Source organism: Erithacus rubecula, assembly GCF_903797595.1.
Source record: "Erithacus rubecula genome assembly, contig: SUPER_Z_unloc_1, whole genome shotgun sequence".
Lineage (NCBI taxonomy): Eukaryota > Metazoa > Chordata > Aves > Passeriformes > Muscicapidae > Erithacus > Erithacus rubecula.
The window spans coordinates 1,161,105-1,178,116 of NW_027635590.1; the positions used below are offsets into that span (position 1 = coordinate 1,161,105).

The 17,012-nt window shown below is 42.3% G+C and overlaps 1 protein-coding gene across 2 annotated transcripts in view; it reads left to right on the forward strand.

Moving 5' to 3' along the window:
- The first annotated feature begins 2,622 nt into the window (after positions 1 to 2,622).
- The window catches only part of GNE (glucosamine (UDP-N-acetyl)-2-epimerase/N-acetylmannosamine kinase), a 32,591-nt gene continuing 18,201 nt past the window's right edge, over positions 2,623 to 17,012 (forward strand). Inside the window, exons 1-2 of one of the 2 annotated variants that reach the window (XM_079330829.1) lie at positions 2,623 to 2,790; positions 15,401 to 15,609. In XM_079330829.1, coding sequence (XP_079186955.1) covers positions 2,740 to 2,790; positions 15,401 to 15,609 — 260 coding nt within the window. In that variant the 5' untranslated portion in view covers positions 2,623 to 2,739. Of the gene's footprint in view, positions 2,791 to 11,445; positions 11,515 to 15,400; positions 15,610 to 17,012 lie in introns of those variants that run through there. The other variant, XM_079330830.1, reaches the window with a different exon arrangement.

The window sequence follows — 17,012 nt, forward strand, 5'->3', positions numbered from 1 at the left end:
AAACACTACTATAAAGTTAGTAACAACTGAGAATGTGAGTCTGCTATCAACATTACTCTTATACTAAATCCAGAACACAACACTATACCACCTACTAGGATGGAAACTAACTTATCCTTCCTAAAACCAGAGCAGGGATGTATCACAGAAATGCCCTGTTGCTGTTCTAAATCAAGAGATAGTGAGGGGACTTGTTAAAGTGTCACTTTATGCACCTGCCATCTCCCCTGCATAAAGTCTTACAGTTATGAATTACCACACCTACACAGCTATGCCTGTAGAGACTGCCTGAGAAGAACAATCATCTTTCAGCCAGGGAGGCCAGGACAAAGGCACATGGTACTGAAAGCCTCAAACACCTTGGGGATACTTTACAGCACTGCTGAAGCCATGATTTCCTGCAGGCTGGGTAAAACATCAGTACAACTCACCTGGCACAAGGGACCAGGACAGGAACACTTGACTGTCCCTACAAGAACTCAGGTGTGCTCATCCGTCTGAAGGAGTTGGTGAGTTTTTGGAGCAGAATCAATAAGGTCTCAGGCTGACACCCCAGACTCCCGGGCTCCTGCTTTTCCTACGTTTCAGGAAAAGTAAAAGACAGTCCTGTAGCACAACAGACAGAGTTCATGGAAGATGTGAATTTTCCACAGTGCTACAGAATATAGTACTAAAGGGGAAAAAAAAAGTTAAATAAATGAACTTGAATTTGTATCAATTCAAAACAAAGGCCTATTTGTAAGGGTACTAATCATCAGTAGAGTAGGAAGTAAAGGTCCCATGCCAAACAAATGATGAGTGATATTTGAAGAAGCAGGATGACAAATGTTTGCAAAAGTGGAAAAGTACAGTAAGAAAGGAATGCTGTTCAGAGAAGCCCAAGGGAATCTGGGTTTTTCTTTTTAGTACTGCCGTCCCAGAGGAAAAAAACAGAGCTTCAAGTTCCAAATCTAAGGTCCTCTTTTTGTCAACAACAGAAAAAATTTAGAAACCAAGTATCTCACAAAGGGAACTTTCAATACAGCTTGTTTTCTCCCACAACTGGCAAATACATTTAAAACCTATATACCTACATATATATTTATGTATATGCCCACATATATACACCTGTGTAATGCAGCCCTGGGAGAAGAAAATCTATTAACTGGATGTTTCAATGCTGAGAAGAAATAAGAACTGAAAATACATATGTGCAGGATGAAACTTCAGTAGAACTGAGTGTAATACTGCTGGGTTTCAGATTAGACTAGAAATAGAAAAAATTATGTATGTTACTGAGACAAAGAAGAAGACAGCAAAGAGCTCACAGTGAAAATACATAGAAAAGAGAATCACACAGATTTGCAAGCTGTATAAAATGGGAGGGGAAATGCAATATATTGTTTACAGCAAACTAAGAAAATGTTTCCTTCTTCTCCAGCTCTACAAATGACCAGCTTTTTAGAGTCTTTTGTGCTGCTTTATTGTGCTTCCTTTTGTTCTGATCTTTTATTTCATAATTTACCTTGTAGATATTCAACAGGATAAAATGAGCAGCGAGGAACATAGTAACATAATACAGAAAATTATAAACTGCCAATCATAAACTGCCATGGTTACAAAGGAGGATTCAAAACAGAAACCAGTATAGTACACTGATGGAAATTAAAATAATATCACAGCAATAGTCATAGCTACCCACTACTGTTGAATTGTTTGTGTACAAGTATAAAAAAGAGAAAAAGCCAGTCAGTAGAATTTACAGGTGCTGTGTGCTGACCCACTTACTGGAATGAAGTGCTATAAATTTATGTGTCACTTTGAACAGCTATGTTCCAGGAAAAAAGGAAACAAGAAGCAGGAAAGAACAGCTGGAGATATGCAATTTTTCTGCAAACGCTAGGGCGCATATCTCAAAAATCAAAGATATTCACGAAAGAACTGCAAGTACCCTGAGATGACCCAGAAACTGGTGGTCACAGGCGCCTAGAGCAGCTGGGGGCTCTGCATGAGAAGGGTGGATTCAGGGCTCCCTTGGGACAGGGACACATGCAGGCCCAGCACTTCCAAGGGGCCAGAGGTACAAGACCCAGCACGTCACGGCCTTGAAACATTGTCTTGAGACGGGAAGAAATTGGAATCAGACTTGTGAAGCTCTGGCTGCTGCTGTCTTCTAGACCTGTGTTTGGAAGACTCACTTGACAGGTTCCTTGCCTTGAGCCTCCGATTCCTGTTGTTCTGGCCGGATTTGGGTAGTCCTGGTGATGTCAAACGCACTAGGACACGAGCGGGTAATACCCACAGAGATGCTTGGCAGCAGCAAGGCTGCCTGCATTTCCTCACCGCTGTGCTCTGAGGGCACCGAGCCGGGGAATGGCTCCCGGAGGCAAGGGGCAGCACTAGCAGGCGATACCGGGGAACACCCGGAGCCGGACCCCGCTTCCCACGCTGCCGTGCAGCCTTAGCTTAGTGACGGCCGCACGCAGCGGGTCCCACAGCCTCGGGCCCCGGCACGCCTGCATCACCGGGAGCACCGACAAGCCGCAGCACAGCCCCGCACCCCGCACCCTCATCCCTCCGGCGCCTTGCACCGCCGCGCGGACCCCTCCCGGCGGCGGGCGGAGGGCGGCGCTTGCGGGGCGGTCCCGCCGTGGCCCCGGCCCCGGGCGCCTCTCCCGCGGCGTGGCCCCGGCCCCGGGTCTCTCTCGGCTAGGCAGCGGCGGAGCCGGCCCGGGAAAGCGGAGGGGAGCGGCGGCCGCCATGGGGACGAACGCGCCGCTGCGCCGGGATCCGCTGGCCCGCGGCCCTCACGTAAGTCGGGGCCGGGCGCGGGGGCCGCGGGCGGGCCGGGGGCGCTGCGGGGCCGTGCCGCGGCGGAGGAGGCAGCGCTCCGCCGAGCCCTGCGCCCAGCCGGCTCCGGCACGGAGGGAGCTGCCTGCCCGCCCGGCGAGGATGTCACGGCGGGCGCCGTCTCCAGGGCCATCGCGGGACCCTCCTCCGTGTCTCCGCCGGGCACACGGCATCTGGGGCCGTGCCCGCTGGGGCCGTGCCGCTGATGTTCTGGGCGTTTGGAAGTTCTCGTGAGACCTGTGCTCAATGGTTGCCCATTTGTGCCCTTTCTCTCGGGATTCTCTTTTCATTACCCCGTCCACAGCAAGCTGTGGGGAGTCGGTGACCTTCCCAAAGCTAGCACACTGTTTCTTATTACTGTGACTATCTTTCTACTATTTGGGAGACGAGAAATCAGATTCACCCACATTAGGTTCACCCGCCCTGGAGGGTGGTCTCGGCAAGGGTCTAGACTAATTTTCAGTTTTATTTTGTCTGTGTACCTGTGGTAATGACGAATGGCCCCAACCTACCAGGTGCTGTAGAAGCACTTTAGGAAGAAGGGCATTCACGCTCAAATGATTCACTTTCAAGCAGGATTTGGAAAGGGTTTGGGAGAAGAGGCGTGAATAGGGTGGGTTAACGAGGGGACTTGAGCTCTGCGGGGTAATTTTTTAGGTAGGTTTTCTCAGAAGGCGTTCAGCTAACAGGTGAAGTCACCGCAACATTGAGGGGAAGGCGGAGGAGAACTGTACAGCATGGAGGATAGCAGGTGCAGGAAGGCTGGGAAAATGGCACTGGAGAGGGGGCCAAGGCCTGGGATGGGTCCAGATTCTTGCTCTTTGGCCAGCAGTGCCACTGCAGGAAGTAGCCCTGCTGGTGTTGCTGCCCTAGGCCATTCACTTTGCCACCTGTAGAGCAGGTTTTGTGGCTGACTGCCAGCTGGTTTTAACTACCAGGAGCTATGGCTCTCTGCACGCTTGAAGGGTGTGGAACAGATACCAGAGGTGATTCTGCCAAAATACAAAACAAAAGGTGTGTGCCTATCATGCAAAGAAGGCTGTTCCATTCCAGTCGGAATGTCCGACGTGTCAGTTCTTTCTCTGAAGCTTTTCTTTACATATCCTCCCTTTCCGCTTGTGTTCCAGCCAGCTTTGATTTCAGATTTGGCATCAGGTCTCCCTGAGATCTGGAGGTGTTGAGAAATATCACCTTGGATATTCACCAGTGAAGGCATCCATCTAGAACTCAGATTTAGGCTTTTAAGAAATGGATTTCAAAAAAGCACTGAAAATGTATCTGTTGTATTATTTTTAAGTAAGAAATTAATTGACATTTTTTTGCCCTCCTGTAGCAGTGTTTTCCTATGGTGCTCTGAATCTAAATCTGAAACCACCATGTCAGCACATAAGATACTAAAGAGTAAATTAATCAGGGACAAAAGTGAAAATTAACAAAGCTCCCCATTCATTTAAGGAAATCAGGGTGCTGATGAAAATTATACAATGTTTGCATATCCCCCAAGGTTTTAAATGAGAATGTCAGTACACAGGAACTATGTGGACTGTCTGACTTGGGAACACTCTTCTACCAGAAGATTTTCACCTCTGCTGCATTGCTCCTTAAGCATACCACACTTAACAAGTCTACCTGCAGCCTGGAGAATTTTACCTAGTAAGAAGGTTGGTGGCCCACACTCGGGGACATGATTCCCATCAACACTGTGCTTCCTGGAGAAGGCAGATTTTTATGGGCTATGTAAAATTGACACTAGAGCAGAGTTGTGGTAGAAGTCAATCATAGTGATTTTTCCATTAAGTATTTAGCTCTGAAAATACAAAATCATGTTCAAATGGTATGCTTTTTCTTACAATTGTAGTCAAATTTTAATTCAAATTAAAAGATTGAGCTGGATCATTGGATCTTTGTGTGAGAAAATAGAGGCATGAGAGCATTCCACATAATGCCAGGATTTCATAACTGCCTTTCAGAGACACACAAAAGGGTTTCAAAAAGCACAGGAAAAGTAAGAGGGAGAGCCTCTCACAACCTGGAGTCTCCTTGTCAGGGACATTCAGGCTGAGTTTTTTATAAATACTGCCTCAGATAGGCAGTACTCAGTCAGGCCAGTCAGAAGGTGGTCTGTGTCCACATGATTCTGAGTAAGTTCCTACACCCTGGCACACAGAAGGCCTTGGGAAAATAGGTTGCTACCTCTTAATGGTGTATGGTCTTTCCTGAAGGGACTCGACACAGCCTAAGGACATGGGTGTTTGTTGGAAGGTCTGTTGAAGAGTTGCTCTTCCTGCAAAAATCAGAGAATATTTTAGCAGTTACTTATATCTTTCTGTAATTCTGGACAATTTTTCATTCAAACATCTGGTACTAAATCAAAGCCATAATAAAAGGACATAAATAGCAAATCTAGCTGGGAAAATTAGACTATTCTAGAATAACATCTGACTCAGATGCTCTTCATGTGACTTTTTTTTCCAGTATCAAAAAGCCGGAAGGAAATAACTAAATGGCAATTTAGCATGTGAGGTATTTTGGGGTTTTTCCCTAAATATCATCCTGAATTCCAAAGATTTGCTCTTCATCATCAAGATCTTGATTTACTGTCCAATCAAAGCACATTTACAGAAGGTTTGTTGGTGGAAGGCTTTAGAAACAGAACCTCTTTTTAAAATTATGTGCTTGTTTTCACTATTCCTTGACATCTATTTGTTGTTTGGAAAAAACCAAACTTTTTATGAACATTTCTGGTAATGAAGATAAGGGCTACAGGCACTTCAAAATCAAGATTTTATTCTTGATCCAGAATTAAAAGCACAGATGTACTTTTGTGGAATACCTGATACCACTGTGCTTTTGACTGGCACTTAAGTCTTCTGTTACGTCTCGACAAGCTTCTTCAAATGGAAAATCTGAATTTGTTTCAGGGAATTATAGTGGTCATGTAATAGGTTAGGATTTGTGGTTCCTCTGAGAGTTACATGATTAAAGGAGACATTTGAATAACTTACCTAATAGTATCTAGTTGTTAAAAGACAGGAGAATGCAGACTTAGTGAAGGGTAGCTACTGCTACACTTCTTTGTCCATTTTTATATTCTCTGTCTCATCTTTGTACTGTAACTTTAAAATCTCATTTTCTTCTTTCATCACATTTTTTTTATCTTAGTGCAGTTAATAGCCAAAATCCACAAACTGCACATGAAAGAAATTATTTTAATATGGCATAAAGGGTGGAAATACTTGTTTACTATTATTTACATATTTACTATTATTTTTAGTACTGATATTAGATCACTTCTTGATGGTTTGGTTTTTTGTAATTATGTAATAGAATTAGTATTCCTTAAAATTAAAAATCAGCAATTATCAGATAAGACACAATATTTCAAATATTTGTCATCTGATGGTCACAATGAAAAACACAGTTGCATTCAAGTAGGACGCAAAAAAGCCTCTAAAGGATTAGGAGAGATTAAAAAAAAAGCAAAAACAAAAACAAACCAGTTGGATAAAAAGAGCAAAGAGGAATCTGTAGATGTGTGTGCAACCAGGAGGTATTTACTAATAGTGAGAAGTGGCTAGAGTTTGATTCCTCCTTCCTGCCAGACTTCTAACTTTCTTTTCAACCCTTCATGTAAATTTAAAGTGAAAAACTAGGCAGTCTAAACATAAGAACTGGGAAAGCTGAACAGAATTTTCTTTCCTAACTTTCACAAATGAGAGACATTTGCATCTTTGGCAGTTGCAAACTTGGCTGTTTCTTCTGCAAGGTTCCTTCAAACAGGTATTCATATATACATATAAGAATATTATATATATATATATTCATGTATAACAGATAGTTCTTCCACCTGTACCTGAGATGGAAATTGGATCTTGCATTTGGCAGTTACCCACTGTTTTACCTAGTGATGACAGCTTCCAATCAAGTGGTCTCTGTGCTGGCTCAAGTCCAAATACTCTGAGTATGTACAGCAACTCTACTCATTCAATGTTGTACATACCCCAAGCTGTTTTAAGTGAACCACATTGTCTGCTGATCAAGGGGTGGAGATGCACAGCACAGTAAGAGGAAGAATTACACCACAAGAATCACCCCAGCCTAGGCTGCCATCACTGTTTAAGACCAACTGGTTTGAATCCAGCTTGGATATGTTGAACTCATATATGAACTCAGATTTCCCAGTGGATATCTCATGTGTGTCAAAAAATCAGCAGCAGCAATCATTCCAGCAGGGCTGAACAAGGAATGGAGCTTCAGAAGAAGCAGACAAGCTGTAACCTTAACAGCACTGAATACAAGTGAAGAAAACAGATCCTTTTGAAGAATTAAACTGATCACACAGGCAGAGTTAGTCACATGATGACAGCAAAAAGTGGGTCAGTTCCACTATTTTTAGTGGCTTGGTGTTCTTTTTAGCTGAAATTAAGATAAAGGCTCAAGACATTGAATGAACTGGGGAAAAAAATAAAAAACAAACTATTGAGGTTTTGCGTACTCTTTCAAGTGCTTTGCATGGGTTTCAGATGAATATTATCTTAGCCCACACACACACTCCTGATCAAGGAATTCTCTAGAACAGAGGTTGCTTTTTATGCCATGTATCTATCACATTCTACAACTCTAGCTAGTTAAAAACAAATTTTACTCACATTTTATAGGATACATGCAAATGCCATTATTTTGTAACACACTAGACACCAGAATATACCATCTTTCCAATCAGGAAAAAATGAAGTGTAATCTATTATATAGTATTGGAAATTCTGAAAAAAAAAAATGGGATATTTTTTCCTAATTCCTAATTATGTCAGTGAGATTCACAACTCTGCTTGTTACCTGGGTTTTTGAAGCACCTAATTTTTACACTGACTCATGGAATATTTAGATGGGAAAAGAACCTTAAGGTCATCAAGTCCAACCATTAATACAGCACTGCCAAGTCCAATATTAAATCACAAGTGCCACATCTATGTGCCTTTTAAATAATTCTAGGGATTGTGACTCCAGTACTTCCTTGGGCAGCTGATTATAATGCTTGATAACCCTTTCAGTGAATAAATATTTCTGAATATCCAAGAATAAACCTCCACTGGTAGATCATTTGCTCTTGTCTATCACTTCTTACTTGGTAGAAGAAACTGATTCCCCACCTTGCTACAATCTCCCTTCAGGTAGATGTAGAGAGTGATAAGGTCCCTCAGCTGCTCCTCATAAGATAGTTCCCTGCACCAGCTTCACTGATTTCTTTGGGTAGTATCTTTCCAGAGACAAAAAAAAAAAAAAAAAAAAAAAAAAATCATATAGCTACTGATTTTATCTCTCTTAGCTGGGAATTCTGTGTCTTACAATCTTAGCTATATGTAGATGCCCATTTTGTGTTAGCATAAGACCCTGAGCAAAGATGTAAGAGATCTGTGTTGTGATGAGAAGAAAATAAATCCCCAGATTTCTCTCTTCATAGCATCTATGGCATTGTCTTATGCCTCATCTCTTCCCCTTCTCTGGAACATCAGATAGGAACTGTGGTTCCCCACAGTTGCTGTTAACTGCACAGCTCACCTGGTAGTTTTAACTGGGAGGAACAAACAGAAACATGCAGAAAGGTAAAAACTTGTTAGGCTTTCCCTACTGTGTGCAACTGTTTATGTTCCCCTAATATCATGTAGTACATGGTACTTGGTCTCTTCCTACAAGGCATATTTGTAATGGAATGCATTTACAGCAGCTGAACACTACTGTGTCAGAATATTCATCAGTTTGGCTGTGTCAGAAGGACCTGCTTTTCTGAAAGCCCTGATCTCTAAAATTCAAGTTGCTTTCAGGTGTTTTAGGCTGGACAGAACACAATTGATATGGACAGCTGCTTTTGAAAATCTTAGTGGAAGCGTCTTTGACATAAATAAAATGGACATAAATGAAAAATTAAGAGGAAGTAATACAAAAGATTCACATCATGTAGATGTTTTTCAAAAGTCATAATGCTCTGCTTTCAGAAGAGAATAAGCAACACAGTGCTTTATCACCAGTGCAGATCAGATTGCTGCTGATTCTGCTGTCCACATTATCCATGTCCTGGGCCCTGTCAGGCACAGACCATTCCTGTTCAGCACCTTTCACCTCTTGCAGGATAGGTTTCCAACAAATCCAAACCAGCTGCAAACCAAACCCACTGATCTTGATTCTTCTGTTCAGATCTTAAGCAACATGACCTCTCCCAAAATTAGTAAGCTCCTATATCCAACATTTCCCAACACTTTTGACACTAATGTCCATTTAATGGTCTCTGCAGAGCCTTTACTCTTCCTGCAAAGCTTTCTGATGGGGGAAGTGCCAATGAATTATCTGGATATCAAGACTCCACTCCTCTAATGAACCCCTTCACAGCCACAGGCCTTGTCAAGGCTTCAGAGTGTCATTGGAGATTTTGAGCAGCAGAGCATAAAACTGACTGGAGCATGGGCTGAGGCTCCTCCTTCCTCTCATCTCTCTGCATAGCATTTGTCTCTCTGCTGAAAGGCCTTGAGGCAGGGCTCAGTAATAAGAAAAATCTAATCTTGTTTATGTAATATGTGAGGTCTGTGAGAGAGAAATAACCAAAAGGAGCTAAACTTTCTTGTTTCTTCTCCACCTTTTACTGCAACATGCTGAAACACCATTAGAACATTTACAGAAAAATCTCATGAAGTGATGCAGTGATGCTGTTGTAAGAGTAATTAACTCTCAGTGTAGTTGCTTTTAGCTGTGTTAGTACCAGTATAAATTAGTGTCTGTCCATATGTTCTCCTTCCATACACTCATGCTCAAATATGATTCAGGCTCTTCAACATTTTGTTTCAGTGAAACCAGCCATAGATATGCTGTTAAGCTTAACCTGAAAGCATTTACAGAGGACAATTCAAATTTATTTATTATGACATTTCCAGAATGTAGACTTAGGATTTTTAAACAATGTGCTTAAAGGAAGAGAACAATGAAAATAATTTGAATGGACACGAATTGAACCTAAGGTGCCTTCCAGCTGCTATTACTACATGTGGTCAGTATTGCAAGCAAAGATGCCTGGTAAGTTCTGAAGTGGGTATGCTGCAATATTCTCAAAACTCTGAGTCTTTGAGGTGTTATGACTCACTGAAGCACAGCTGTCTGAGGACTTTCTGAACGTCAGCATAAGATCCTTTCTAGCTCTCTTGGGGAACAGTCACATCATCATTTCAAATTCCCAAGGGCAAGTCTTAAAGGGTTTTTACTTTAATAATTGCTATTGAAGATATTTTTTCTTTTAGCTGAAGACTTAAGTAATTATTTCTCAAAGTCTTTTTTAACAAATCTTTGTAACTGCTAGGAAAGTCAACCTTTTTCTCTTTGGTAAAGGTCAGAAATACAACTATCTCATTCCTTGCACCTACCTTCTTCTAGGTATGTCAGACACAAGAGTCACTCTTTTGGCGATTTTTTCTAAGAATTAAAGGGAAAAACTAGAAGGGATTTGAGACCCCTCAGGTATTATATGGATGAGCAAAGATACAATCAGGATAGAAAAACTGTAGCAAAATTCAGGTACCAAATAGCTGAACGTTGTACAGGCTTATTCAGAAATATGGCCCTACCACACTAGACTCAGATTTCTGACCTCACAAATGTGAGGTCAGAGAGATAAAAATGGGTGAAGAATTGTCCTTCTACTGGGACTGTGTGACACCAGCTACTGAAATGTTTTAGGTAGTTGTTTTCATAGCAGAATGTAGTGGGCAAGGTTGCTGTTGTTACACGTGGTGCCTGAGGTATTGAAATAAAATCCAAGTCACAGTCACTTTACTAATGTGAGACTTGACCTCAAAACCCCTCCAGCATGAGAAAATGAACCACATCTCTTCTACAGTCCACTTGGAACACAGATGTCAGCAACATCTGGTAGTTGGTTTAACAGCTTTTTTGATTGTTCTGTGTACAATGAAGTTTTCATTTGGTGACACCCTGGGCTGAATTAATGCCAGAATTATAATATTCTGCTCACGCCCAGGCCCTCTTCACGAGCTCCTGGCAGGTGCCCTGAGTGGAGGGTCGCAGTTCCTCACGGTCTGCACGATCACGCAACTGCCTTCTTCTTCCAATACACCCCTGCAGGCTGTGTTTGTCCTACCTGTGCATCTCCTACAGCAATCCCACTTTAAAAGCTCTTAACACGATGGCAGCCGCCACTGAAGCTGTGAGATATCCAGCAGTTTTAACCGGATCGCTCAGATGTGTATCTATGGAGTATTCCACATACAAACCCACAAGAAGAGATGTCCCACCTCAACGATATGGTTCCTCTTTAGGAAAAATTTCTTCAGAGAAAGGATGGTTAGACATTGGAATGGGCTGCCGTTGCAATGGAGTCACCATCCCTGGAGGTGTTTAAGGAAAGACTGGATGTGGCGCTCAGGGCTGTGCTCTGTTTGCCAAGCTGGTGTTGGGTCCTGAGGTGTACTCGATGGTCTCAGAGGTCTTTTCCAGCCTGAGCGTTGGTGTGACGGTGCGAAGGCGACGCTGCCCGCGGCCGTAGCCCCCGGGGCTGCCCGGGCGCGGGTCCGGCGGGGCGCGGCAGGGGCAGCGCCTCCCCCGCGGTCACTTCCTGCGGGCGGGGCTTGCCGCGGCGGATGCGAGCGGAGCGGCGCCGCCGCCGCCGTGCTGGCGCAGGGCAAGGTGACTGCCAGGCGGCGCGCAGAGCCCGGGCCGGGCGGGCCGGGCCGCCGCAGATGTGCGGGGAGGCGGCGGGGCCGGGGGCGGGAGCGCGGCGGGGGCGGGGCAGCGCGCGGGCCGGGGCGCGTCCCCGCGGAGTGTGCCCCGCACCCCGGAGATGCGGTGCGGGCTTTTACCGGGAAAACGGGGATCCAGAGCCCCCGGGGAAAGGTGTGTCCAGAGGAACGGAGAGCGGCGGGCCGCAGGCGTGGCTTTTCCCCGCGTGTGGGGGTGCGGAAGCGGGGCAGTACCATGGCAGACCCTGCACTTGGGAAAGAAGCGAATGGCCTGAAGCGTCAGGGCGGGTTTGGGCTGGGTGCTAGAAAAAGGCACTTCACCCAGAGGGTAGCTGGGCTCCCTGGGGAAATGGTCACAGCGCCAGCCTGACAAGGTTCAGGGAGCGTTTGGACAATGCTCTAGGGCACATGGATGCTCGGGATGTCTTGTGTAAGAATAAGAGTTGGACTCGATGATTCATGCGGGTCCCTTCCAATTCAGCATTGGAATCATCATATTCTGTGATTCTTGGTGTATCAGTATTCTGGAGAAGCACAGAATTCCTCCCACTAGGAAGGGGTCTGGTAAAGACATCAGCCGCATTCCTGGGGGGAATGGTGGGCAGCATTTTTTTCCCTAACAGGTGCAGGGTGATGGATGCTTTTCCACCCTCACAGAGGTGTTTGGGGGTGTCTGAAGGAGCTCGGTTTAGTGTTTGGTCACCTGCACTGAGCTCTAAGAAGAGGCCCCGGGTGTGTGCACACAGGCGATGCAGAGCTGGTGTCTCAGCCCATGGGTGGTGCCAGTGCACATACCGGTACAGGGTGTGGGAAGAGCTCAGGGCAGAACAGCAGAATATCCTGTATGCCACACAACAGAGCAAGTGGGAAGGTGAAATTGTCCTCGACACGTGGGCATACACAGAGTGTAGAGTCCAGGGTGTTTGATTTTATAACCCAGTGCTTCAGAGGTGTGAATTTAGAATGTAGGATATACAGGTGGTGTCATTTGTTTGTGAAACAGTGATCAAGGGGTGTCTCATGCTGCAGGGGCTTCTAGCAGAAATAGTAGCTGCTTGACTGCTGTAAAGTCTGGCTCACAATTTCTCAGTCTTAAAAAGTCCTTGAATCTGTAATAACCTAAAAGCTTTAGGATGGGATATAGAAGAGCAGTAGACCAGAGCACATGGGGATTAATGATTTCAAGTAGTCCTTCATGGAAGACTGTTTTATCTCTTCTTTCTGCTAAAGATTGCTTGCACCCACAGGGTGCAAGAGGTAGACCTTGGCACAGGAGGATCTCCCAGCTCGAGTTTGATGTAGATAAAACTCAGTATATAATCAAACATCTAGAAACTGAGAGGCAAGTGTTAGTGATTAGTTATTTCAAATAATTTTGGTGAACAGTTCTGAAAAGAGATGACTTGCCTGCAAAAGTTGATAATAAATTCTAAAACCACAGTGGTAACAAAATTTTGTAGCTAGGGAGGCCATCACAGCTCTGCTTGAAGGAATTCATCCCAAGAAGGGACTTGGCCATTACTTGTTGACAGTGAATACTGTCTGAAAATACAAAATTATTTTTGCATTTAAATTCTAAAAAAGTCAGAGTCCAGCTTGAATAATGTCTGTTATTAAACTGTGATGTAGCAATACATCACGTTTCTGTAGGAAACATCCAAGTTATCCTTGAAAACAATACGCCACTTTAATTAGTGGCAAATTTCCACATTCATTTGATACTTACATTGCATTGTTATCTGCCTTATGCTGGGGTAAATATTTTGGTTCTTCAGATAAGCAGGTGTTCAAAATTGACAGCAATAGAAAACATGTCTGCACCAAGGCCTGTGCATGGCTCACTTGGCAGCTTTTTGAAACTATTGTGTTACAGAGTTTTAAGGAAGTACTGGAAATAATTCTTCTTTGAAATACAATGTTAACAGAAGTTGAAATAGACAAATACTAGGAATTGCTTTTGGTTCTAGTCAGTTCAGACAGATTTGGAGTGTTTCCACATCTACCTCTAAAATTATTTCAAGAGACCATTATTACAGCCAAATACCAACTGTAATTAAATGTAATCTTCATGGCTGGAAAGAAGTGTGTGCTAGTGATTCAGTTCTGTTGGATCTGTAGTTATTTTTTGGATCTGTATTTTATTTTTTGTTGATTTACAGGCCTATTGTTTTAGGAGACGGTATGTTCTGTGTCTGGATGGAAGGTTTTTAGAATTTTAGACAATGCTTGAAGAAAAAGGAAGGACAGAAAACTGTTCTGCTTCTTAAAAGCCTGCTTTGCATAAATGAAAAGAAACCACTTTGTTAGAGGGGTTGTGGTTGTCCTAGCTCAGACAGGTAACTTAGAGTTAATAGGCTTTGGTTAAGTTTGCTTTGTCACTTCCTTATTTTCCTTTATTACTTTGACTTCTTGTTTTATATAATATGGAATATGTATGTGACAGTGGCAAACTGGGAAGAGTTTTGTGAGAGGTTTACCTCTAGTTGTATTAATATTGTTCATGCAGTTTCAAAGACAAGCTTATAGGTGTATCAGAAGTGGCATTCACATCTTGATCACCATTTTATTTGAACTAGTGGCAGGTTTTGCGTAAATAATGACAGGATGTCCTGCTCAGAACCACCTCCAAAGAGAGGTTGTTTTAGAAATGAGGAAAAGCAGTGGGTCTGTTAGATATGAGTCTAGCTAATGTCTGTGCCAGTCAGTTTTGCAAAGCCATAATGGTTGCAGATGAACTAGAGATACCACTTTACCTTTGACAACTTGGCATAGATTCCTGATCACCCTAATATTGCTATTACACCAAAGCATTGTTTTGCAAGTGTGATGAAACCTAAACTAATGTCTTAAAAATGGAAAAATCTTGGAAAGTTGCTGAATTTTGTAGGTTTCATGAGAGTGTGATTTCAGAGTAGCCTTTCTTTTAGAACTTTACTGAAAAATCAGAATGCAAACTAAAAGGAGCATGGAATTGCTCCTCTTAAAATTATCATGTACTGTCATGCTTTTCTAGCTGGCAGAATCAGTAGAGTGATTGATACTGCTTGAGTCAAGGATAAGCAAGCCTTGTGCATTACCCAGAAAAAATTCGGTCTGCACAGTGGAGCAAAAATCTGGCATAACATTAGATATATACCAAAAGGATGGTACTTACTTTACATTTAAATTTAATTACATTAGTAATTTCTGTTTGGGAGGACAGGAAATTTGTGTTATTTTGGGGTTATTATTGCTGTATTCTTTTTTAATTGGTTTATTTGAACCTAATGCTGTATTATTGATTTTCTTAATGTACTTTGGCCTACAATAGGATATGCAAGGATTTAGGAGTAAATGTTTAACTTGCTTTACCTCGCCAAATGTGTTTAATGGAGAAACATAAAATTTTTTGTCAAAAACTTCCTCTTTTTGTTTACAGAGTCTGTCAGTGAATTCTTCCATTCTGTAATTTGAAATATGAGACTTCCTTTCTTTCATTTACTAAGGCAAAATAATTTTTCTACTTATGCAGAGGTTTCCATCACAACAGAGAGGTCATTTTACTGTTTAATTACAGCTGAATGTCATCATACTTAAATGTTGCTGATAAAGAATATTTGTATTCAATTTGTAGAAATAGAGAGTTTTAACTAGAAAAAATATATTTCTATTCTAAATTTTGGAAACAGAACTTTGTTCTATTAGGTACTAGGTGTCCATTATCAGTGGAGTAGTTACTGTGTACCCACAGTTTTGGCTGCACTTGTGTATAGTGTTCATGAAGTGTATACCACTTGCTGTAAGTAAATTACTATTATTAATGACACACTTATTTTTTTTTTCTGTTATGTCAGGAGGTGTACTTCAAGAATCTTTCAAAACAGAAACAGAGGGAAGTCATGGAGAAGAATGGAAACAACCACAAACTTCGTGTTTGCGTTGCTACTTGCAACCGTGCTGATTATTCCAAATTAGCTCCCATTATGTTTGGTATTAAGGCTGAACCACAGTTTTTTGAGCTTGATGTCGTAGTGCTTGGCTCCCACCTGATTGATGATTATGGGTAAGGTGAATTTTTATCTACCAGTATGTTTCTGAGGTGTTAGCACTAATAATATGAACATTAGGTAAAAAGAAGTCTTGGCAAGAAAGTTTTACTTTTTTCCCCCCAAATTTTCTTTTGCAGCTCCTTATGAGATTGCATATTTCTGGGATTTTTTTCAGCCAGTTTTGAAATTCTATAAGGTTTTGTGTAAATGCTGTAATTGAGACCCTAAACAGGATCACAGACTGTATGAAGTGAGAAACTCGTGTCCTGCATTTTTCCTGAAACCTGGTGATTGTCAAATGTGCTACAGTTTTTTGTTTTTCATGGAGCAAAGAGCCTCCTCGGTCATTTTAAATTACAGCTCTTCTGCTTTACAGTTATTGGAGAAAGTACTTACATATTGCATATCCCAGGAGAACACTGTTAGTTCTTAGTTCCAGTATTGTGGAGGCAGCAAAGTGTGGTTGTATGTTTCTGACAAAATGAGTAACAAAATGATAGGTATGTGGTGTATGGGTAGGTGGGACAGACAAGAGTCCCTGTCCATAACTCTCCATAAGTAAGCAGTCAAGTAGCCTGCCTAGGGGGATGAGATGTCTTGGTCCAAATCCCTTCCTTTGGGAGGACTTCCCACATACCAGATGTATATTCTTCCGGTTGCTGGGGAAAAGGTAGAAGGAACAATATGGATAGCCTTTCTGGGATTGTGGTTGATTTTCCTTGGGCTGCATTTAACAGATTGGACCCAGTAAATAAAATAGATATGAAAACAAGTATTCTGGAAACAAAATCAGACTTCAGCTCAGGTCTGCAGTATGTCAGCATTGTAGAATTTTTAGAAATGTAAAAGTGTATTTTCAAGTAGAGATACTTTTTGGACTTTGCAGTGAGAAATCTTGGCATTTTGTAAGCTAGGGCAGGAGGAAGTTATATTGTCTCAAACTAATAAGACAGGATGTTCCACTGATGACTGTTCTCTTTCTGCACATTATAGTGCTCTGTTCCTTGCTTTGTACTGGACATTGTTTCCATACAGTGACATGGCAAGGTGTAATCAACATCACAAAACTAACTAGACCCAAAAAAAAAACCAACCCAAAAACAAACCCAGTTGAACTTCTTGACAGGTTAATAGGTTGAATTGCACCTGTCTGATTGAAGAAATAAAGTAATCCCATTTCATTTGCTAAAAAGGACAAACATGGCCCTGATTTCTCTATATCACATAATTCTTTGCTGTCTGGGAGTCTGTGGGTCTTGTGCAAAGTAATACAAAATACTACTTTTCCAGTTTCAAGGTGTTTAACATTTGTCTCTGTATTGTGAATGATTTGCACAAAGCAAACATTAGAGATTTGGATCTGGCAAATGTTTTTGCAGTTAGTTACTTTGTGGTAAGTATTCTAAATTCTTGGGGT